The 24433-nt window shown below is 43.8% G+C and overlaps 2 protein-coding genes across 3 annotated transcripts; both read left to right on the top strand.

The window, feature by feature from the left end:
* Positions 1 to 125: 125 nt before the first annotated feature.
* Positions 126 to 6126, top strand: nsmce2 (NSE2 (MMS21) homolog, SMC5-SMC6 complex SUMO ligase). The gene is made up of 6 exons (XM_012864651.3): positions 126 to 332; positions 2551 to 2663; positions 2796 to 2949; positions 4721 to 4812; positions 4955 to 5061; positions 5801 to 6126. The coding sequence occupies exons 1-6, from the start codon at positions 218 to 220 to the stop codon at positions 5910 to 5912; spliced, it is 693 nt and encodes a 230-aa protein (XP_012720105.2). The 5' UTR covers positions 126 to 217; the 3' UTR covers positions 5913 to 6126.
* Positions 6127 to 11812: 5686 nt separating this feature from the next.
* On the top strand, positions 11813 to 14041 carry lratd2b (LRAT domain containing 2b). 2 transcript variants are annotated; one of them, XM_012864648.3, is made up of 2 exons: positions 11813 to 12022; positions 12286 to 14041. In XM_012864648.3, the coding sequence occupies exon 2, from the start codon at positions 12478 to 12480 to the stop codon at positions 13303 to 13305; it is 828 nt and encodes a 275-aa protein (XP_012720102.2). In that variant the 5' UTR covers positions 11813 to 12022; positions 12286 to 12477; the 3' UTR covers positions 13306 to 14041. The 2 variants fall into 2 exon arrangements, with proteins under 2 accessions (XP_012720102.2, XP_012720103.2); XM_012864649.3 differs by lacking the exon at positions 11813 to 12022 and adding an exon at positions 12038 to 12175.
* The last annotated feature ends 10392 nt before the right edge of the window (positions 14042 to 24433 follow it).

The raw sequence follows: 24433 nt of genomic DNA, 5'->3' as shown, positions 1-24433 counted from the left end.
GCTCGTGGCGGTAATGCAGCTTTACAGTTGCTCTGCCAACCGCCCCAGACCGTCAGAAGGAGAAGAAGAACCAATCAAATCAGACGCTCGCTGCTTCTAACGTCAACGAGCGAGCTCGGTGATTGGACGTTAGCTACAGCGGGAGCAGCTAGCCGCGGATGTTAGTAATTTAGGCTAGCCTTCCCTGAAGTTGTCTCTGTTGTGAGCAAAGACAAGGATGTCCCTGACAGCTGTGGACGGGATCCTGTCCAGCCTGAAGTCATGTCTGACGGAGATCGGGACAGGAATGGACATCGTGACAGACGTTGCCATGGACCTGGCGGAAGTTCAGGGTAAATAGCGCAAATCTCTGTCTGTGACCAGTTCTGGGGCATTTTTGTTGTTGTTGCTTGTTTACTCTTGTACCACATATAGATTTCTTATCAGTAGGGATTTTTTTTAAAGTCTTTCTTTCCAATTAAATACACTGCTTTTTACAAAAACCAAAGTCCTCATATCGCCCCTCCAAACAATCATGCAGGTTTCTGCCTTGGCTTGTGCATCGGATCCAAATGATCTCAAACCCAAACGTCTGTAGCCTGGAAAACACGGTAGAGAAATCAGCTCCAGCTATTCAATATTTAGGGACGTGTGACGAAGTAGGTGTATGGATTTGGACAATGAATCTGTTTTCTGTGATTAGTTTCCATGGGATTGTAATTTGTTTTCTTGAATAATATGGACATCTCAGTATTTTGACAAACACAATCTTTATTGTGATGGATGTAAGATGTAAGAGTGATAGATGTTTTCACAGCCATGCTTTCTGATTTAAAATGACCATAACAGATTATCTCAAGATTATGTCAAGAATCTGAGCTTTGACATTTTTTAAATGATAAAATAAATTGTTATGATAAGAAAACCAGGTGGTTGGTCTCATCAACCTGAGAAAAAGGGATAATGGATCTGTTGTCATTAGGAAAAAAATCTCTTATTTCCTTGACATTCTGAGTTTAAAATCTCATTATTGCCCCGATGACACTTGCTGCAGCAAAACCAGGCTTGGGATTTCATTATCTCGAGATAATGAAAGCAGCTGTTATCACAACAAAACGAGTTTAAGAGCTGAGGAGTTAAAAACAAAAATACGGTGAAACTGTTGTCACGTTGACTCAAGCGCTGGTTCCAGATCTTACCTGAACATGTTGAGATAGAAACTGAATTCAAAATGAATATCTGTGCATGACATATGTAACCTGACTCTCTCCAGATGGATTTCATTCCGCAGAGCTCCACACATCCGTCTGGCATCGCTCCATTGGAGATGTATTTCAGAAGAAGGGGCCTTATCAAAAATCCTCGTATATGATTGGATAAACCACTTGTCCGTCATCTTCACTGACTACTTCAACCACTCACATCGAAGCACCAAAACCATCGTTTCCACTAACAAAAGTCTCCATCGTGATACACTGAAATCAGGGACATTTCGGGGGACAGCTTTTGCCGGGTACATCCAAACCATTCAGGGACGTCTGGTCACCCTTGCTTCCTCGCTGCGAGCCGCCATTGAATCCAAACAGTCGCTTCTCTGATAGGTCACATCTGCAAAAATCCCGCACGGTCATCCTGATTGGCTCGTCCATTTTACGTGGTATTGAAATCTCTCCCAATGGCAGCGAGTCCAGATGGATGTGTGGAGCCGTGTGGAGCCGAGTGGAGCTCGGCGGAACTTCATCCACCTGGCGAGAGTCAGGTTATGGCATTTGAGACTAATAACTCATGGCCATGTGCATGCTCATATAGTTAAATGAACATGACGTGGTGTGGACCAGGGGATGAGTGTTGCGCTCAGCTTTGGAGCTTTTAATGCTATAGAAGTTCCTGAAGATCACTTTAAACCACAGGTGTCAAACCCAAGGCCCGCGGGCCGAATCTGGCCCGTCAAGGTAAATTATCTGGCCCTCAAGAGCAAAAAAAAGGCATATAATGTCATAAAGTAGAAGCATATATCCTTTTAAAGTGTATAAAGTGGCTAAAACTGTGCCTTCTGTTAGTGTAACTCACCCCAATATCAACTTTTTTTTGCAGATAAACTGTATAAATTGGGCCTAAGGTTGCTACTTTTATGTTACTGTGCATTTTTTTTATACTTCTCTGTGAACTGGAATGAAATCATGAAATGAAACGTATCGTCTATACACGTGCGACCGGCCCTTTTAAAGACTATGACGCCAAAGTGGCCCCATATAGAAATGAGTTTGACACGCCTAAACAGTTCTGCTTGGATATCAGAAATCCTTGAGATCTCACATGTTAGACTGGAAAGGTCTGGCGTTATGAAGGGGAAACTGTGTTGGAGCCCTGCGTTCTGTACCGTGATGTCGTTCAGCGTAGCTTTGACTACCTCCCCGTGTTATAACACAAACACACTACAATACTTCCAGCCAACATTCTACTGAATGCATCCAGGGATTGAAGTTGCTTGATCTTTGTGTAATTATCCTCACACAGCATTAATGTATTCATATAAAGCAGCTTAATAATTATTATTTTCTTTTCTTGAAGATGAAGAGATGAACCCTGGCATCAGCGAATTGGAGGCCCTGGTTCTGGACTTTGCAAAGCTGGAGAGGGAGATAAACTACTTCTTCGATGTTGTAAAGCAAGCCACAGCCGAGGTGAATCATAATGTGTCATTTGGCTCACTTGAGGCTCTTTCATGTCGAATGAATCATTTTGGAAGCTAAGAGACATGATTGAACCTGACCAGGAGTCCAGCTAAGCTGACTGGGATGCGTTGCCTTCTGCAGGTCACCCCACAGCAGCCAGACGCCATATTCGGCCTGTCGGCCCGAGTGAAGGAGCAGCTCGCTGAGAGGATCGCTCAGCTCTCCGACGCTGACCTGCACAATCACCAGAAAGTGGCGGCCTTCAAGGAGAGCGTCAAGAACTCTCTCCCGCAAGGTTTGGCTTTGGGCGGATTGGAACAAATATAAATGTTAAACGTGCGGCACACTTATTTAAACTGCCTGGCCAAAAAATAAGAATAGTCGCCACCTGGAGTTAACTAAGCAAATGGGTACGCACCTCCCATTGGATAATTACTGCATGGGTGATTATGCTTCAGCTGGCAACAAGTTATTTAACCCAAACTGGTGCAATGAGTTGCTTCTCATTTCTCAAACTACCATGTCCAACGACACATCCTGTGGTTGTGGAAAAGATGTCAGTCTGTTCAATAAGGGGCAAATCATTGGGAAGCATCAAGCAGAGAAAACATCTAAGGAGATACTACCAAAAACTACCAAAGTGGCCCGACATCAGTCAGATGCACTTCTAGTGTTTATGTATCAGGTTAGCTTAGCGGTTAGCTTCGGTGTTAGCCGTTCATTGTAGCTCCGCTGCTCTCACCGTAGACTTTGAACACGACAGACAGTCGCAAGAAGCCAACTGTCTTACTAGTTCACGAGAAGAAGAGGAAGGCCTCAGTAGAAAGAAATAAGACCAGAGTGGATTTGGGAGGGGTTTTTTTTCATGCGGTTCCCTGAGGAGCGGAAGAGCAGGTAGCATGGTGTTGTGCATGCGCAGTCATTCAGACAGGGACTTGGCAGTTTCCTACCGACATGTCCGGATAAATCGGCGACTCTACCCTTAAATGCATCACTGCAGCGGCATGCGTAAAGCGAATCATTTTGCTGCGTAAAAGCTGTTTTTCTGTGTCAGACGCTTATCCTTTCCCTGCTGTATTTCAGTCATGTTGACAGTAAATCTGTGCATAGAAGAGGATTCCTCTGGAAATGACCTTTCATTAGAGCCCTCACTGACGTCTATGTAGAAGGAAGCAGGAGTTAGCCTTTTGAAGTTGGGGTCTCCATTTTGGCACAGTTTTGGTACGTTTGGTTAACCGAGAGGACGCCTAGGCGTACCCACAGAAAACCAGGCCCAGAATAGTAATGTTATACGCTACTGACTTCAAATCTCAACCTGCCTTATAAAAAGACTTGTTTCCTTTGGATCTTTTTTTCCCCGTCTTCCAGCCAATAACCAAGCGTATCAGTCTGCAGAACAAAGAAAAAAAACATTTAAATAAATACATAATTTCTGTGTACTAACTTAAATAACTACGAACTGGTTTCCAGTACAACAGGTCTGCTCAGTTAAAAAATATAAAGTATTACCTTTACAAAGACGGCAAGCTTTATATCTACTCCAAAGGGTTCAAGAACAGCATCTAACTGAATTTAAGTATGCTTTAATTTATTTTTGGGGGGGGGGGGGGGGAGTCAAGTGGCCAAACAGGAGGCCTTACCTATTAGGTGTTCATGATAATTGGTAAAATCATAATTAGTAGTATGGCTCAGGCCACTAAATCAGGAGAGGTTTTTACAGCAGCGTTTTGCAGCGGATATCCTTGTTGTTGGTCCGCCAGCAGCTGTAGGACAATAACTGTCCATCCAATCACTGCTGGCCACTCAGGATAGAAGGGGGGGGGGTCTGTGTTACAGTCATATGTAAAGGACACTCCTTTAGATATCCTGAAACGCATCTTTGTACCTACAGAGGGGGGGATTTCTGTACCAAACCTTTGATGGCAAAGGTCCAGCCTTTGAAATGCTGCCATGCTGCCACGCTTTTTTTTTTTTTTTCTTCCATCCTCTGTGTCCTCCAGTCCTGCCATCTTGTTGGCGGATTGGACTCTTGGAAACGAGCTGCACATTTGTTGTGTTTTCTGCAGCCAACCAGGAGTCAGCCGGGAACATGGAGGAGCTGGACGAGGACATCGCTGTCACCCAGAGCCAAGTCAATTTCACCTGCCCACTCACACAGGTAGATCCCTCCTCAATGCTCTTTACTTTCTTTTTGAGGCTCCCATAAAAAGAAACAGTGTTTTAGGAGGTGAATGTTTTTTTTTTTTTTTTCTTGCAAGTTTTGTTATTCAAAGCACCCGCTGTGTGTTTTTGTATCCCAGGTGGCAATGGTGAACCCGATGAAGAATAAGAAGTGCAGCCACCACTACGACGAAGAAGCCATCCTGAGTCTGATAAGAAAAAGGCACAGCCAGAAAAAGATGTGCCGGTAAGAAAGCTCTCCCTGCGAGGACGCGGGTTTGGCAGCGATTAAACAACTCGGCAGGTTGGCACGGGACCCAGCAGCCCGGCTGCCTTAATTGCTTAAAAACACGGCTCCTCTTATTGTAGCGCTTTGATGTCGGAGTCGAGCTAAATGCGGCTGGTCCTCGAGGAGCGCTGATGAAATCCCAAAGCCGGCTGTCAAAGAAACTCCTTAAGTTTCTGCTGTGGTTTTTTTAAAGCAGTTCTGAATAAATAAATGTATGCTAAATAAATCTAGGTGCTGCAGGATCATCTCAGTAAATAGGAATATCCTTGAAAAGATGAAATATCTCAGTAACTCGATTCGAAAAGTCAAACGCATACATATTCATGAAGCGCATAACGATTTATTCTAACGGAACCCAAAACTCAGAACATTTTAAACTTACACATGACCGCTAAAATTATATGTAATACAGAAACGTTGGTACTTGGTAGGAGCTGCTTTTGCGGTTGCTTACGGCGGGCGTTGGACTTTATAAAGACAAAGCGGCCCAACATCAGCTTTCACTTCTTGAATGAAGTTACTGAGGTGCACCAATGTTTTTTTTTAATGATGTCCAGAGTTATAGGGATGCACCTGTATATGGGGAAGGTTAGCACCATTATGGAGTAGATGTTGCAAAGCACATCTCGGGCTGACCAGCCGACAACTTCTTCTTCTGGCTGTTTGTACATATTAACATGTGGCGCCTGCCTTCCAGCTGTCCTGTGGTGGGCTGTGGAAACACGGACGTCAAAGAGTCGGACCTCGTTCCTGACCAGATTCTGAGGAGAGCCATCCAGAACAAAAGTCGAGAAAGCAACAAGAGATGATGTTCTGCGTGGCGGACGAGTGGATCCGGTCTCCTGCTATCCGCCTGCTTTGAGATCCAAATTGTTGGTATTTTGAAAAAAAAAAGATGTTATTTTCAAACATAATTATTTGTCAGGCATTTTTCTAACAGGGGTTTAAGTTGTGCCGTTTTTATTGGCTCTTTGTGAAAGCTTTGTGTATTTTTTCTTAATAAAGGATACCAGATTAAATGTGGAAAGGATTCTTTTTGCCCAGCTGACGCAGTACAAAATCCGAGCCATCAGGGGGCGCTGTTTTCCCAGCGTCAGCATAGAAAACAAACTTCAGCGTGGGTTCTGAAGTCCCAGCCTCAGGTGTGGCTGTGGGACCATAGACATATATAAAGAGTAGACCCCGCATCGACCGCTCTCGCCTATAGGCGCTGACGAGATTTAGGGGCGCCATCTTGGGGCGGTCGACAACTCCGCTAAGTCTAATGTGTTAACCAGGTGCAGAATCAATTTTAATCAACTATAACTCGTTTAATGTTGAACTAATTTTCACATTTGTTTTGCTTAAAACTTTAAAACTATAGCTATTATAACAAATGGTCCAATGCGTTTAAATAATCTAGGTGGGGTTAAAAGTAATAGAATATTCTGACATGATGTATGTATGTTTCAAAACACAGCCACGCACACATTTTTCATATTTTTTTTATTGCTATATAAACAAACACATTTGTACATGTACATATGTACATATACTTCCCAAAAAGAACCCGTGATGGGCGAAATCTGTAAAGTAGTAACCTTTATTTATTTTTTTACAATTATTATATACAATGAAATACACTATAGTATATTGAAACCATAGAACAAAACCTTTTTACCGGCCCAAGCATTTAACAAATGAAAGTACTATATAAACGTTTTTTTATTATTATTTACAAATAAGCTGTAAAATAATAATTTTAATCAATACGAACTGAAGGCTTCAAATTGCGGAGATCTGCGCGGCCCACCGCGACCCAAGTCATTGGATTAGAACGGGATAAAATGAAAAATTAATATAAAAAAATACAAAGTACAGTAGGACAAATAGTGACTCGTGTGTATTTCACTGCTCTTTTGACTGAGGCGCTGCATCCGTGACTCCGCTCTGTAGCGTTTTTTTCTTCTAAAGCCCGCGGTGCAGGTGAGTTTTTTTTCGGGAGAAGAACACATTTTTATCACTAGTTGTCACTATTTTTTCTTCTGGGCAAAAAGATTCGTATAAACCGACACGCCACCTGATGAGAACTGTAATGAACGGCTCATCAATGCAAATCCGTGAAGCAGCGAGCGAGACCGTGAAAGGTGAACCGCAATATAGCGAGGGTTCACTATATATATATATATATATATATATATATATATATACATATATATATATATATATATATATATATATATATATATGCTGTTTATTCACTAATGTCTAACAACAACTTTGTATCTCCTATAGAAAACTTACATTCTGATCAAAAATATAAACAATGTCTTTTCATCTTGCTTGTGAAAGTTATCCCTCGAGCCCTGACATAAATAGTCCCTCGATTTAAACAAAAATGAGCCGCACAGTGCTGAGGCATCATTAGTGTGTCAGCTTGAATCAGCAGGATTAGGTATCAAGTCGACCGCCCCAAGGTGGCGCCCGTAATTCCTGCGCAGCGACAGTCAATGCGGGGTCTACTCTTATATTATGTCTATGTGTGGGACCTGGTAGTGACAACCACTGAGCTATATTATACACTGGAGTGCTAATCACCGTCTGTTTGAACGAGTAGCTTTGAAGCCACCAGCCGCCATATTGGTACTCCCTATTTCCCCCCAGTAATGAGGGAATATGTGCGCTACAGCATCGAATAACGAGGATTTTCTCATGTTCAGGGGGGGCTTAAGACTTTTAAAATGTCAAATGCCATATACTTTTATGTTATGTTCTAAAAATATCAAGTACTGAGAAAGTCATGTGCTGAAATATTTTGCATTTTATTCATTTAAATATATATGTTTAACATTTATAAATATATAAATAACAATATACAAAAACATATATTTACATATGTGTATACATATATACATATATACATTTACACATACTTATATATATACATATATACATATTTAATATGAATAATATATAAAATATTTCAGCACCTAATTTCCTAGTAGTTGATAGTGTTAGTACATCCACTGACTGTAGAATAACCTATGAAACGTTTTCACACAGCCAGAAAACTGCTTGTTGTTGCAACCAAATCCTATGGGATTCTGTGAGAGTAGGGAGTAACAAGATGGCGGCCAGTGACTTCAGTTTTTCGGCAAAATCAGCACTCCAGTGTATAATATAGCTCAGTGGTGACAACCAGAACCTCTCTGCCTTTCTCTCTGTGGATCCCCGCTCTGCGCCATTCCAGCTGCAGAATAAAAATCCTGCTTTTTTTTAAAGGGAAAGTTCTTGATTCTTCCAGAAAGAACAGCTCCTGGGGATGGAAAACAAAAAAAGAAGCAGGACCGTGAACGTGCCATGAGCAAACTGTTCTGTAACCTCTGTGGGCCAATGCTCTTAGGTGATTACATTTCTCCCTGCATGCTGTGAGGAGCCATTGTTCCACAGAGAAACAAACAAAGGCAGCCTTCAGATGAAACTAGGTGAAGCTAATCGTCTTAATACCCTCGCATCAGGCCTCCTTAAACATCTCTAATAGCTCCATGCGAGGCGCGTGTCACACGGCAGTGGGAGCGTTTTGTTGTTTGTTATTATTTATTTATGTTTCTTTTTTTTTTTTTTTGCCAGTGGAGAAATTAACCAGGAATAAAAGCTCCGGCTGATGTCGACTCATTCGTTTAATTTTCATTTAGGGGTAATTTGGAAATCGTTCACTGTGGAGAATGCAAACTCCTATCGGTGTTAAACGTTCACAGAGTCGACTGCGGTGCGTCTGTGGCCCGTTTTAGAAGGATAATATTTCCCACATATCATAAAGAAATGAACCAAATGCTCCAGGCTGCTGGTAGAGGCTGTGTTTTACCTGGATCTCACTCTTATCCCCTTTTTTAAAAGCTCTCTGGGCTGAAAATGGCTGCAACCGTAGCTAAGCCTGGATGGTAGGCTTGTCCTGGAAGTGAACATATCTGCGCCAAGTCTGGGCACAGGAGCGCTGACTGAGGCCTGGATAAGACGCATAGTTCTGATCCGACCCAAGGGTCCTGCTCGGTCAGCTCCTAAGAGTTTCACCACATCATAAAGAAATAAAATAAAAAATGCGACGTGGATTCATGTGCACGTCGACGTGATTTGGTGACGGTGCCAGGTTGCATTTAATGGCACCTTTGGCAAAGATGTGCGAAAAGAAAGATTCAACCTTTATTGCGCCTGCATAAATTCACGCTGAAAACACAAACTTTTTATTCCAAGAACCATTTTATTCATTGGGGGAAATTATTGGTAGGTCTGACATGTTATGTTTTTTTTTTTTTACATAACTTTTTAAAGTTGATAAATCTTAATATTTGTGGGAACATATGAAATTCCTGACTTGCCTTTTGGGTATAATTATGACATGACACACCCATCAGATGCTATCTAAATGCCAGCCGGTTGCAGGGACTGATGATAGGGGGGGACAAAAAAAAAAAGGCCATTTCTGTTCAACCTTCACTGATGTAAACATGTGCTGAATTCTCTAATTAAATGTGCTCAAATTAAAGGTTGGATTTTTCAACAATTTTTCACTGTGAGCTTAACTGAACGTGGGGAGAAAATAAGGATGCCGTTAGCTCTGTTGCCTTGCAGCAAAAAGGTCCTGGATTTGACTCCAGGCCTGGTGGTCTTTCTGCATCTTCTGCTCACACATGGGTTCTTTCTGGCTGCTCCAGCATCCCAGGTTAGCTGGTTACTCTAAACTGATAGTTCATGGTAGGTCATGCCCCACCTCCCGCTGAGTGAAAGCTGGACAGATGAGCAGGTGTGAATGATGGATGATAGAATCAAAGATGAATTTAACACTTTTAACACATCTTTACCAGGACTGACCCTAACTGTTGCTGGCACTATTTATGTTATTGGGCTGCCTAAAAAAAATCTTCTCTAAAGTGAATACAATGTATATAGTTTGTTTTATAGCAGATTGATAGCTGAAGTGCTACAGGAGCTTTACTGGAGCTGGTGTGAAAAAGACGACGGGAAAACCAAAAAAGCTCAACAGTTACAACAAGCTTGTATCCAGAAATGTAATAATTCCAACAACGCTGAAGGCCACCTCAGAAATTTATTTGATTTCATCACTGTGGAGTTGTTAAAAACCAGTCTGCATGGAGTTTGCATGCCCTCCCCACGCAAGCAGGGGTTCTCCCCGGGTACCCTGGCTTCCTCCCACAGTTCAGACTTCCACGTGAGGCTAATTGCTCACCTCAGATCGCTCTTAGGCGCGAGGGTGCATGTGTGTAAAGTTAGTTGTCTCTCCTTTGTGCCGCTGCATCACCCTGGATGACAGATCGTCATCCAGCAAGGATAAGATGGATGGAAATTTCCCCTGCGCTGATAGGATGGTAATAAGACGGCAAAAGGTTGTCTAAGCAGCAGAGGCCTTAGCAGTCCATCCATCCATTTTCCAACATGCATATCCCTGCTGGGGGTGCTGGTGCCTATCTCCAGCTGTCAATGGGTGAGAGGCAGGTACATCCTGGACAGGTCACCAGTCTATCTCAGGACAACACAGAGACAAACAGGACAAACAACCATTCAGACCTAAGGAGAATTTAGAGAGGCCAATTAACCTCACAGTCATGTTTTTGGACTGTGGGAGGAAGCCGGAGGACCCGGAGAGAACCCACGCATGCACAGGGAGAACATGTAAACTCCATGCAGAAAGACCCAGGGTGGACTTGAACCCAGAACCTTCTTGCTGCAAGGCAACAGCAGCGCTACCCACTGTGCAGCCTTAGCAGTGTGTTTCTCAATTAAGCTGAAAACTTCAGGCTGTGTCGTCAGAAGTGCAAGTCAACCATAGAAAAGTTAATTTATCTCAACAATTCATAAAGTGAAAGTTGTATAGGTCCATTACACACAGTGGTATATTTCCAGTGATCAATTGTGTTAACTTTTAATTTAGGCTTACAGCTAATAAAACCCCAAAGACACCAACAGAAAGGATTTTTGATACAGAGAGGTTGTGACTCCAGCCTACACGAGTATGTGGACGACCGCTGAGCTGACAGCCTTTACAAGGAGCGCAAGCCACCTAAGGTCGTTGCTGAAAGGGCTCAGCATGTCAATGAGCATGTCAATGGAAAGTTGAGTGGAAGGAAAAGCTCCAAGCTCCAGGAATCCTGCCGCCTGGAGACGACTGTGGAGCAAGGTCCCCTTAGTTCCAGGTTAAAAAGGTATGCATTCTGGAAACATACATATAACTGTGTGCAATTTTAATATTTAGAGAGGTGCACCTGTATGGAATACTGGTAATTTTTGTTTTTTCAGCTGTTTATATATATATATATATATATATATATATATATATATATATATATATATATATATATATATATATATAAATAATCATTAAAGTATTTATCTTAATTTCTTTTCTTTTTTGGAACTTTCCCCCAACTTTCTCTTCTTTTCAGTTTCAGCTAAGTTAGATTTATCTGTGCTATTTTAGGTAAAATCTCTCCTCTATTTTCATCTCCCCTTCTGCGCAAAGTGTCTTCTGTTCAAGCATTTCCCCCATGATCTATACCCGTGATCAGCTAGAATGTCACCAGAATAATCTACATGCACTCACTGAACAAAAAAAAAAAATCAAAAAAAAAGATACATAAAAGGAACTAAAAAAAAGTGCCGGCGAGAACGTTCCCAGCAGGCAGAATGTCGTCTAAGTGAGGCTGACTGTCGCTTTAAATGACACCTCCTCCCAGCAGTCTCTGGATCCTGAGCGAGTTGCGCTGCAACAAACACTGGGCTGGCTCCATACAACAGGCAGCCTGTGTCTGTGCAGCCGAGCAAAGCACACGGAGCAACCCGCCGCCGCACAGGAAGGACAGGAACCGCGGCGCGAAGCTTCCCCCATGTGAGCACGGAAGCGAGTCAGAGAGCCGCCGAACTACAGGTGGGTGAGCTGTAGGTGACCGGAGAGGAGTTCATCTGGAGTGGCTGGCATTACAGCACCAATGCAGGTCATAAGCAGCGTTTATTTGGCTGGAATGCGTCAGAATACGCCGTAGCCTCCTACAGTTTACCAGCAGGAAATGTGAGCCAACAGGTGATTCAGGTCACACCTGTTGGGAATGTAAGCTGGAGTTAAACCCGGCCTTTAATGTCCCCTACAAGCTGCCAACTTTTTCTTTTTCTTTCCCCCCTCTCTCCTCACAGATCTCAACAGTTGGCGATCATTTGGGGGAGCACAGGCTGGAGCTGGACATGGACCACTGGCGCTCCTCTCCACAGCTCCGGATTTAATTCGGACTCTGCGCCTCCTTCCGTCTCCTCCCCGAGGTGTGAGCGCGGAGAACAGGTGGATCCTGTCTGCGTGCGCGCGTGCTGTCCGACCCCTCCGCCGTCTTTATGGGGAACCAGGTGGAGAAGCTGACGCACATCAATTACGCGGAGGTGCCAACGTCGGACCCGAACGGCTTCGACCCAGATGGCGACGGGACGCGGATCGGCGTCTCCTACATTTTCTCCAACGATGACGACGACCAGGACCAGGACGACAATCTGGACCACTTCCCGCCGGACAGCCGGCCGGTGAACCACGAGGAGAAGCCCTTCGACCCGGAGGACGAGCTGGAGTGCGCCATCTACTACCGAGACGAGTGCGTCTACGAGAGGAGCTCCGGATCCCCGTCCCTCTCCGCGGAGAGCCTCCTGGCCAAGTGCAGGCCGGGGGACCTGCTGGAGTTCGTGGCCACCGGCCAGTACCCGCACTGGGCCGTCTACGTCGGGGACTTCCAGGTGGTTCACCTGCACCGAGCCGAGATCCAGAACAACTTTCTGACCGACGTGAGCCAGGGCAGGAAGGGCCGGATAGTGAACGGCCTGTACAGGCACCGTGCGCTCCCGCCGGAGGTGATCGTGCGCAACGCCATGGACCACGTCGGCACCAGAGACAGAGACTTGTGCTGGAGGAACTCGGAGTGCTTCGCGGCGTGGTGCCGCTTTGGCCGGCGGGAGTTCAAAATCGGAGGGGAGATACGGATCGGGAAGCAGCCGTACAAGCTAAAACTGCTCTTCTCCGAGAAGAAGAGCCACGTCTTGGAGTTTCAGTGCCTGGAGGACGTGATCATGGAGAAGCGGAGGAACGACCAGATCGGCAAAGGCGCTGTGATGCAGGAGCTGGCCAACCATCTGAATGCCACGCATGACCTTAAAGAGGAGCGCTTTGTGAATTGATAGAAGGGGGGATCTGGAACTCATGGGTGACGGAGATGTTTGACAGGAAGTGTGCTGGGGGGGTTGCGGGAGCCGGCGAGGAGCTGTGAGCCGCAGCGCGGTGGTGTCACTCCGCCAGCGAAGGCGCACAGGGGGGGTGGAAAGTTTGTTTTCACGAGAGAAAAGTCTCTGATATCTGGAGTAACACTTGCTTCAATTCTCAAGCGCTTTAGCGGGGGAAGCTCTCAAGGTTTGAGAAAAAAAAACAAAACATATTCGATACCCTAATTTGCACTGGCAAGTTAAAATGACACAAACATCCTCCAAAATGGCCTAAATTCCCATTTCCTCTCTGTGATTTACCTCAAAGCACCACTCACTGAGTTACTGTGATGAAATTGCATGAGACCCACTTACAGCCTTATCATCATTTAGGGGAAACCGTAAAAATTAAATGATCCCTTGCAGTGAATCTTTGCACATTTGTGTGGATCTAGATGATCCCAGCCCAAGTTCTGAAAGTGTTTGTACCCCCCCCCCCCCCCCCCATAAAACTCAGGTGCTGGAGACTGATGCCGAGTGAGAGACGACCAGTAGCTTTTTACCACTGTATTCTTTAGTGTCCAGGATTCCCATTCGTTGCTTTATAGCCAATCATCACGCAGCTTTACCTGTGGACTCTCTGGTTCATAGCCATAACTGTGCACCTTTAATGATTCGCCACTTTTAACAGTTTATTTTTGTTGAAAAAAAAAAACAAAACATGTTTGTATGGAGGCTTATGGAATAAATTTATATTTGAAGAGTAAAGTTTTTTTTCTTGCATGTTTATTTTTATGAAGGTAAAAGCTGAAAGCAGAGCTGACCCGAGGTAAAAAAGCAATCCGAGCAGGCCCAAAGGTGCAGGAGTTTGCACCCAAGTCAGGCTTACAGGATGTGCAAGCTCTGTGGTAACTGTGCATAAACAAAATCCGTGATCCAACCACGTCAGTACATGTCTTATTGAAATAGACTGTAATTTAAGCACACAGTTGTTGTGTGATTATGCAGTGCCTTACAAAAAGCTTTGAAAGGGAAGAAAAACGACACGATTTCCAGAACTTTTAATGATTGAAAATCTGAAAAGTGTGGTGTGCTACTGTAATCAGCAACCCCCCCCCTCCTCCTTTACGCTTAATGCTTCCAAATAGGACCCGATGCAGCCATTCAGTTCAGGAGTCACCTAGTTGGTACATGAAGTTCAGGAGAGCATCGATTCGAGAAGCAGCCAGAGGAACGTGGAGCCTCCAGGAGCTGCAGCGGTCCACTCAGGTGGAAGAACCTGTTGAGAAGACGACTTTTTGGTCGTACACTCCACAAACCGGCAAGAAGGATGCACAAGACGTCCTGTTTACCACAAGCCATCTAGGGGGCATGCAAACACGTAGTAGGAGACGCTCTGGCCTTTCTGGGCTGATATGCGGCACGCTCCCTGTGATTGGGGAAAAAAATGCCACTTCACCTCAGCCTGAGCACGCCATGGCTTCTGTGAACCATGGTGGTGGAAGCATGGTGGGAGGTGGATACGGATGGAAGCAACGCTTTTCAGGGTTCTCATTTGTAGAAAATGTAGAAAAACAATTGCTATATTTCCCCCCTGCTTCCCAATTATGCACCGCTTTGTGTCGTCCCAGTGAAACGCGTCGTCACTGCTGGTTATGACGTGGCAAAACGGGTAAGAGTTCCTGAGGACTCAGTCGTGTCACAAGGGGCGCGGACAGTTTTGAACGGCAGTTATTTCCTAGTTGTGAGTCATGATAATATTCACGTGAGATGAACAGAGCAGAGAACGTTTGCACCTGGACGAAGAAACTCCAGACTCTGTTAACGAATTCAGCAGGTGTGTTGACACAGCATTAGTACGGCGTTTAATCCCCCCCACCCCAAAATCAAATAAAATCAAGTGTTGCCAGTTCTGCGGCATAATTCTCCCCCCAGGGTAGCCTTGGCTCATCTTTAGACTTCAGCAAGTCGTGTTGTCGCGTGCGGGAGGCCGTCGGCTAACCTGGAATTAAAGTTTAAATAATTGCCCCTTTTGATCTAGATGTTTGCTTTCCACAGACAGGTCTCTGAAACTGCTTTGACATCCGCTTTTTCGTATTCCAACCGTTTGATGGCGTTTTTCTCTGTTTCTATCCCTTGTCACAATTAAGCCCTCGTCTAAAAATTTCCCCCAGGCTAAAAATATTTGCCGCCCTTATTTGTCATGCGAGCCATTACGCCGAGACACAGAACGCATTAAATTCATTGTAAAATTGTAGTTTTGTCTCTCTACACAGATAACAGTTTAAACTTCCATTGTTTTAAGGTTCTGTAGAAAAAAACGTCCATCCCTCCATTGTCTGTACCCCAGTTTGGGCAAATAAGATACCACTGGGGGGTAATTATTGCTTATGTCATTTGTCATTTCCTGATTTATAAACAATGCAGAAGAGCATAACAGAAGTGATGTCCTGAAGTATTCATACATTTGAACCTTTTCCCATTTTGTCAAACATCAAAGTATTTTTGAAGGGATTTTTTGTCCTAGATCAATACAAAGTGACACTGGAGTGTGAAATAGAATGTAATGTACAATTATAATCGGAAGAACATGCCATGCATTTGCAGTCGGTAAGTCTCCTAAATAAAGTTCTGCACAACTCAACAGACCAACCTGCCTGACTGTGCCAGGAGAAGCAGCCAAGAAAATGGCTCATGGTAACACTGGAGGAGCTGCAAATATCCACAACTCAGGAGGGAGAATCTGTCGACAGGTCTTCTATCGGTGGCGTGAGACTTGAAAATCATGTTTGTCGATGCTTTCCATGCAATCTGACTGCTCTTAAGCTGTTTCTGCAAAGAACGGGCAATAACATATCAGTGTCTAGATGTGGAAAGCTCACATTCCCCCACAGGCTTGCAACTATAATTGCAGTGAAAGGTGGTGATCCAACATGTTTATGTAGGAGGTTGAACTCGGTTGCATGCCACACTTTTCAGTTTTATTTGCTAAATTGTCAAAAATGACACATTATCCTCTCGCTGTCCAATTGTGCACTACTTTGTGTTGATCTGTCACATAAAATCCAAATAAAATACACCTTATGGTTTTAATGTGACAGGAAAAGCCTCTAAGGGCACGAACACCTAAAGTAAGCCATCGGTCAGTGAGTAGCCATGAGACAGCTGCGTGCAAAACCAGCAGTGGTTTAGAGGCTGTTTTTCACCAGCTACACGTCGTCAGAGATCCTGTGCTTCAGAGGAAGCTGATGATCACGGCTCTCACAGGCAGTCGCTGCCTTCTGCCTGTGCACTTTCCTGGGGTAATATATGGAAATAATGCTGTAGTCATTTTGTGGCAGGTAAGGTCCCACTGGACTTGGAGCAGGAATGTAATCAGCACTGCTTTCCAAACAGGAACGCTGCCGGACACATTAGCGTCTCCTCGGGTCTCTGTGGTCTGCTGCGCTGATGAAACACGAGTTGTGTGCGATGCATATTTATGATAACCAGGCAGGTTTTTTTTTTTTACCCCCCCCTCTCTCCTGGAACCGTACAGAACTGGAGCGGCACCGGGTGAAGCACGGCACCAAGCGGCATCCGGTTCAAACCTGTAGCTGTGAATTCCAGCTCTTTGTTGTTGTGTTTTTTTTCACCGTGTGTCAGAAACTGGGATTAAAGATGCATTAATTATATTTACTCTGCATAAATTTGAATCTTGTCTGCTCTGTCTATGCACTGAGCATGCAGTGTATCATATTAAATCCCAATGCATAACGTTAAATCCTTGTCAGCTATTGTGAAAAAAGAACACCTTTTTTGTGCCGTTTTCCAGTTTTATCTCAGAAAGAGTTCAAAGCAGGGGATTCCAAGTTTTGGTGTTTCCTCATAAAGGAACAGTGTTCACCTCTCTGCAGTTTTACAGTGGCTGACTGTTACCTCGCAATCTTTGTCAGCTTTGTTCATAAGGTTCTATGACAAATTGGACACAACCTGAAAAAAAAAAGCGGTGAAAAGTAAATTCATGTGAAATTGGCCACACATGATGCAGGCCGAGCAGGGAGCCGGTTGCCTCGTGGCATTCCTAATGATTTAAAACTCCCCAGGAGACATGCAATTAAACCGGTCCCCATAATAGAGCAAGCAGTCTCCCATCCAGTCCCACTAGTTTTAAAGGGATCATTTTGTGCTTATTTACAGGTTCAGGACGTTATTTGGCTGGGTTCATGAGTCTCAAAGTTGACCCAAGGTATTTTTTCCCCCCATCCTCCACATTGATGTAATGCACTGTATCTATTAAATTCCTACCTCACATTTTATAAAATTATAAAATATTAGTCAGTTGCCCACCGCAACCTACTTCTTTGAATACCTGTTCATGTTTTTCCTTTTCTATTTGGTATTCATGTATAAAACACCCAGCTTTCTCAGTTAATGAGCTGTTCTGTTTAAGTGCTTTTCACAGTTTTGGTGAACTTTTGTTTTTCATCCTTTTCTTTTGCCTTTACTCAACATTATTTACACAACTAAAAATAGCTTTCACCCAACAACAATTATTATAAGCAAAACCTAAAAAAAACCCACACGCCTTGGTTTGTAGACGGTGTGCTTTTTTCCCCCCCAGGTTTCTAAAAACATAAAAAGATAACACATCGCATATGCAGCGGCATTTAGCTGCATGAATGGCAAAGATGGATAAAAGCCTCAATACAGATATTTTATGCAGCGCCATGGTTTTACATTGAAATCTTTAGACAATTCGAACCCCTGGAACAAGAATAATGCATACATTTTTTAAATATGTACTGCTGGCACAATTACCCCTGGCGATTCCTTTAAAACAGATACGCCTCATGATTTTAAGTTTTTTTTTTTCTTTTTTCTGGAGCTTCTAAAGATTAGAAAGTGCATGCATAGAAAACAACCCCACAATCAGATATGGTGAAGGATCCGTGATGCTGTGGGCATGTTTCTCTCACAAATGCCATTTAAAGGGCCGGGGGATTTTAAAAGAAGATCTGCTGGACGATACAATCACTGAAAATGGAGTATCAGCAGTTTGTTCAACAGGATAATGATCCCCTAGTGTTGTATAAAACGACAATTTCCCAACATGATCCCCCCACCCCACCCACTTTCTACATATACTGAAAGTTTTGATTTTCTCTAAAGTTTTTTTTTACACAGCTTTACAAGAGTTGTCTTCTTTTTTGTAAACTCAAAACTTTATAGCATTGCCAAACTTTTAAAGACACACTCTGTAGCACAACGTATAAAAATGTAGTTTTCAAAAACCGGAGCTCAGAGCGCTAAAGGGAGCAGGCCACCAGCTCTGTGTGTAAAGCTGACTCGTAATCGATTTCAAAAGCTTCTCCTACCGCGTTTTAATACGTGTTAAAACCTTGGGAAGTGTTTAGTTCGAGCTCTTGGCTCTGTCATGCCAGTCCTTTGGCCAGCGAGGCTCTCTTGTTTCCTTTGGACTGCTGGAGGAAAGCCCACACCCTTCAATGGGAAGCTGGCGGCGTTTCAGAAGTTGGGGACGAGCCAGAGCTCACATCAAAAACCCAGCCTGTGTTTACAAAACGCTGCTATCAGAACACGCTTCCTGCACGCAAGCAAAGTCCGTCTCAACTTTGGGAGAGCGCGCCCACGAACAGATCCTATCTGCCGGACCACCAGAAAGCGGAGGGGTAACTTAGGAAGCCCGCTAAAGCTTTTGCAAATAACGGGGTAAATGGCATGTTTGTTATATAAAAACCAGCCATGGTGACAATATGACTATGGAGCCATGCCACTTTCCTGTCATGCTAACATTTAATAGTAAAATCAGTGTGAACCACCTGGTTAAAATATTCAAACCCATTAAAACTGTTAAACCTCCACGCAGAGCAACACAAAATAATTAATAATTGCAAAATTTCTGTAATGAATTTGCATTCAGCCCCCCCTCAGCGCTACAAGTCTTCGTTCAGCTCTGCGCATCTCGAGGCTGAAATTGTGTCTTTAAAATAGCCAGAGCTCAGTCAGGTTGGATGGTGAAGAGTGTCGTTTACGTCAATCTTCCAAGTGTTGCTACAGACCCTCAGCTGGATTTACTGCAAGTCTCCACTTTGACAGGACCATTCTGAACGCTTCTGCCGTAGCTCTGGTTATGTGTTCAAGGTCATTGTCCCGCTGGAACATGGACCTCCATCCCAGTCTCAAGTGTTTTGCCCCCTGAAACAGTTTTAATTCCTCAGCATTGGCCTGTATTTAGCTTGATCTCCATTAGCCCTTAAATTATGACCAGCATCCCTGTCTGCAGTGAATAAAATCACCTCCACAGCATGATGCTGCCATCACCGTGTTTCATAGTGAGGAGGGTGTGCTCACCACCCTCACTATGAGTACTTTACAGGTTCATATATGCCAGCAAGTTACATTCTGGTACAATATGATTGCACAATTTTCTTCCAGTCTGTATATTTAGAGAGACAAATTTACTACTTTTTCCATTTTCAGTTGGTGATTTGAAACGCTTTCTGTTAGATGTTCAAAACTTGCGATATTGTTTCATGACCTGATCCGGCCTTGAACGCCCCCACAACTTTCCCCCCCGACCCGTCTGCTGTGTTCCTCGGTCTTCAGGATGCTGTTTGTTCCTTGATGTTCTCTAATAAAGCTCCGGGGTCTTCACAGAACAGCTAGATATTAATCATCCCCAAGGCACTCTGTCTCATCGTTTGTAAAGCGTTTATCTGTTTCAGAGGGGTGCAGAGTGCAGTGTTTTTCGGGGGGGATTGCCACAGCCCACTCACGTGAGTCATTTTTTATCGTTGACGTTTTCATTTCCTGCCAATCGAGAGGAGGACAGGACTCCTCATCTACGCCGCATCAACATCTAGTCTCAACCCGCAGCGCTGCAGCCTGAGCCGGGTTTTTCTATAACTTTACTACTTTCCCAATGTTCTCTGCCTCAAATCCTTCCAGCGCCACATCCTTCGCACTAAGTTAATAATTTATGTCTGGCTCCCACCGATGTCACACTCTCCGGGTTGTGTTTAGTCTCAGTCTGCCGCCGTGCCGGGATTATTTCTCGTCCGGACGTTGGACAATCAGTTGTTGTTTCAGCCTCACAATGGCCGAGTCCGGCCCCTGCCAGTGTCTGGAACGCAGCCCGTCTTCATGAAGGCAGCACATTCACAGCCGACTCTTAAACGCCGTTTTCTCTCAGCCTTGCGGCTCCACTTCAGTCGGATGTAGCGTGGATGCTAAAACCTGCGAAGGCCTTTCCTTCCCATGTGGTTTCCTTCTCTTTCTTTGACAATGCAGTCGACTGCGAGAGCGAAGAGGCTGATAAATACTGAAGCTAAGGGATAACCGGCGATCACTTCCAAGAAATCATTGTTCGTTCAAAGGAAACCCCACAAAGTCGCCAATAAGGCTGGATAATACCTGAACGAGGACGTTTTAACAGCAGGTCTCATATGATAGAGTGTGAATTCTTGAACCAAACGAGGTGACAAGTTGCTCCTCATGATGGAATCCGGCCTTTTTTTTTAAATCTAGTTTTAGCTTTGTGGTCAGGTCCGCGCGTACGCATAAACACAGCCGGACAACAGGAAAGGCCCAGAGGGAGGGAAAACAAACTCATCAGGGTGGACGACTAAAGGGATAAAAAGGCAAAAAAGAAAGAAAGTGTGAGTTATGACCTAGGAGGGAACAACAGTGGCTTATAAAGACTTGTAGTTGAAGCGAGATGTGACAGAACTGTTGCCTGCGGGCTCTCTGACCCGTTTGTCTCTTCAATTATTTACAGCAGCCTGATTCGGTAGCGATCAACGTTCATCTTACTCTGAGTCATCACAGGATTTCCTGCCTTTCATCCCCAACTGTTACAGACTTTACACCCTGTGAGGAATGACATTCAGAGCCATACGATTTCAATTTAGCAGCAAGTCGATTTTAGCTAATTACACAGTTATAGGCCTTTCTAAATGGACGCTGTTACATAAGTGAAGAAATTGCTCATTATTTCTCTTTCTCCTCTCTCATTGATGTTCTTCGTTTCTTCTTGTACAATACCGCCTTGATTTCTCTACGCAGAGGTAATTTCTCACTGGCTGGCGCCGAGTCTTGTAATGCCTCACCAATACTCTACGTTTATAGACAATGTTTTGCAGAAGTATTCATACTGCTTGAGCTTTTCACACATCGTCCCCTTGTAAACACAACCTTCAGCGCTTAATACTTGTGTTGAATAGATGTTTTAACAATTATTTTTCACAAAGATTTTTTCAAATGTGAAGGAAAAGGATCCATTTTATTTCCAAATCAAAATCAGAAAAGAGTGACTATTTTGTAAAACCACCTTTTGCTGCAATTTACAGCTTCAGTTGTGCCGGGGCATGCTGTTACCAGCTTTGGATGTTTAAAATGAAGTTGTTCAACGTTCTTCGGCAACACTTTTGGTCTCGTCCGATCGATGGCTTACCATGGGTTGTTGAAAACTCCAAACAGGACTTCTCATAGCTTTATTTTTAACGATGGATTTCTCTTCTGGAAAAACTTGTCAAAAGATTCCCCCACCTGAGCGGAGGATCTCTGAAGCTCATCCAAAATAACCATGGGCCTCATGCCCGCTTCTCTGAAGCGCTCCTTGTCTGACCTCTCAGTTCTAGGTGAGCGGCCATGTTTTCCTAGGTTTGGGATTGTGCCATCTGCTTTCCATTTCCGTATGATGGGTTGAAGACTTCTCATTGTGATGATGAAAATGTTGGCTATAGTTTTATTCATGCACTACTTTGTGTTGGTCTATTTCCAAAGTCCTGATAAAATATATTGGAGTTTGAGGGTCATAACGTGACATTATTTAAAAAAAAAAAGGTATCGTAAAAAACCTTTGCAAGGTGCTCTATATGGAGCAAGGGATGCCAAAACAGATCAGGCTTATAGTAGGAGAGCTAAATGTGCGAATTCATTGCTTTGAGTGTGCTTGCCTCAGCAGACGGGGACATAATACCGAGGGAGACCTTCCCACCAGATCCCATGGACTGTTAATTAGCACATATCAGCTTTCTGCCGCTCTGTAATTTTGACTTTGTGTTCCTCCTTCTGTGTTCAGCCACTCTAATCATCAAGGCCAAAGCTTTGTCTTCTGATGCTGCAAAACAGGAAATCCATTTCTGTTCCTTCCTGGGTACTTATTCTTAACCTCCCCACATACTTGTGCCGGGGCTATTTGAAGAAGTTTCGCTTGAATTTTGTCGGTGACTCAGGTAGTTCCACTTCTGCTCATCCAGCTGCCCCTTTTGTCCGAACGTATGTTCGGAGGGTGTAAAACTGACATTTTGTGGTCTCTGGGGGGGACTTCTGCTGAAAACGATTTCTACACCACCATATGTTGACATCTGTAAGTTTCTGCGGGGTGAGAAAAAAAAATTCTCACAATGATGACACAGCTCTCCAAATGCAAAGTTGCTGCCGTATGTGGCAAACTCAGGTCAGCTTCCACCTCTCTATAACAACGTGTGCTAACCTAACCCTGTGCGCTAGCTTCATAGCGATCACATGTGCAGTGGAGGAAATCATTGTCAGATACTGATTCTGTAACGATGCTTACTTACACATAAATATGTTTTAAAAGAAAGAATAAGATCCAGCAAAAAATGATGAAGTTCTTATTGATTAGGAGGCAAACTACGAGTTGGAGCTAATCTAAAGGAAGAAGGTGCTTGTCCAAGATTTTATGGCACCTAACCTCATTCGTTGGCCCTCAGTGTTAAGTAGTTCTGTTTCTTCAACAGATAAACAGCCCAAAGCATAGTGCTTCCACCTCCGTGCTCCAGTGTCGCAGTTATTTGGGTCTAGCTCAGCGTTGATGATGGAGGCATTCATGTTCTGGCCTCCTGATCTCCATGCCTGTAAGGGATGACTTCCGGTTCACCCCTCTGAGCTCTTGGTCTGCACAGGACGACTTCTGGGAAGCTCACCAGAACTCAGTTTTGTTGTTTCCTAGTCCTCCTTCCTATGCCCCCTCCACCCGCCCCATTCATATAGTTTTTAATTTTTCATTGAGTTTTTTCAGGGTGTATGGTATCGGGTGGTGGGGGTGGGGGGGTTCGGTCACGATTTTGAGGTGTTTGGTTATGATTTTCATTTGGATTCATGTTTTTCCTCATCATTTATTATCTTCTATAGCTCTTGCCAAATTCTGTTGTTGTTTTTTTGCTATTTGTGTCTTGCCATATGGGTTCACTTCTTCATGTTTGGGTTAGGGTTTTTAGATGTTTTAGATGTTTTCCATGTTAATGCATTTCTTTACTGTTCTAGTTTATCTTTGTCTTCATTTTTATTTAGAGTCTTGTGTTCCCGGTTAGATCATATCCTTTAGTTGTTCTATTTATGTTTTAGTTCTTTTTCTTTGCCACCACGTGTTAATCAGCTTCACTCGGTCTCCCTGCACCATGCCAATTAGTTTCCTGCTTCACCTTAGATGTGCCATAGCTTATATATACTAATTTATTTCACCACTCACAGGGAATCATACTTTTTAAACAAATATAAATTACACAGGGTCCAGAAGCAAAACCAGAGAGCAGACCCAGAAGTATAGAGGCAACAGGAGAATACACAACTGAACAATGACAACCAGATAGTTTAAATACAGAGGGTGGAGTGGAGAATGGCATGGTGACAGGTGGAAGTAAAATGAGGAACAGCTGGGATCAACGAAGGCATGGGGGTACTGAGGGGAGGAGAACAATGAGCAGGATGTGAGAAGAGGGAAAGACTGGGTAGGAAACTGAGATAACACAAGGTATACAAAGAACAGAAACCCATAACAAATTATTAAGAATGACTACAACTAGAGAACACAAACAGCAGAGAAACAAAGAGACATGAAGGAGAGCCCAAAAACTCAAACACCTCAGGATCATGACAGCTTCACTTCTTGAATTGAGTTACTCAAATGAATTAACGTTTTCATCACATTCTCATTCTCTGAGATGCACCTAGAGGAAAGTGACAGGATGCCAATCTCTGCTGGGTCCCACTTCACTTTCAAATTCAAACAAGACCCAAAGATTTAACTGAGGGTGATTCAAAGCTACCCTTGGGTTGAACAAACATACAAACATTGACACAC

Source organism: Fundulus heteroclitus, chromosome 3 (assembly GCF_011125445.2).
Source record: "Fundulus heteroclitus isolate FHET01 chromosome 3, MU-UCD_Fhet_4.1, whole genome shotgun sequence".
Lineage (NCBI taxonomy): Eukaryota > Metazoa > Chordata > Actinopteri > Cyprinodontiformes > Fundulidae > Fundulus > Fundulus heteroclitus.
Note: the sequence above shows the minus strand (reverse complement) of the source record. Positions and strands in the feature narration are given on the sequence as shown.

Bases quoted from the DNA above. Each gene is read 5' to 3' on its own strand.
- nsmce2 (XM_012864651.3), top strand. From the start codon at position 218: ATGTCCCTGACAGCTGTGGACGGGATCCTGTCCAGCCTGAAGTCATGT. The intron at 2,950-4,720 runs GTTTGGCTTTGG...TGTTTTCTGCAG, and splicing joins CAAGAACTCTCTCCCGCAAG to CCAACCAGGAGTCAGCCGGG. The intron at 5,062-5,800 runs GTAAGAAAGCTC...CCTGCCTTCCAG, and splicing joins AGCCAGAAAAAGATGTGCCG to CTGTCCTGTGGTGGGCTGTG.
- lratd2b (XM_012864648.3), top strand. From the start codon at position 12,478: ATGGGGAACCAGGTGGAGAAGCTGACGCACATCAATTACGCGGAGGTG.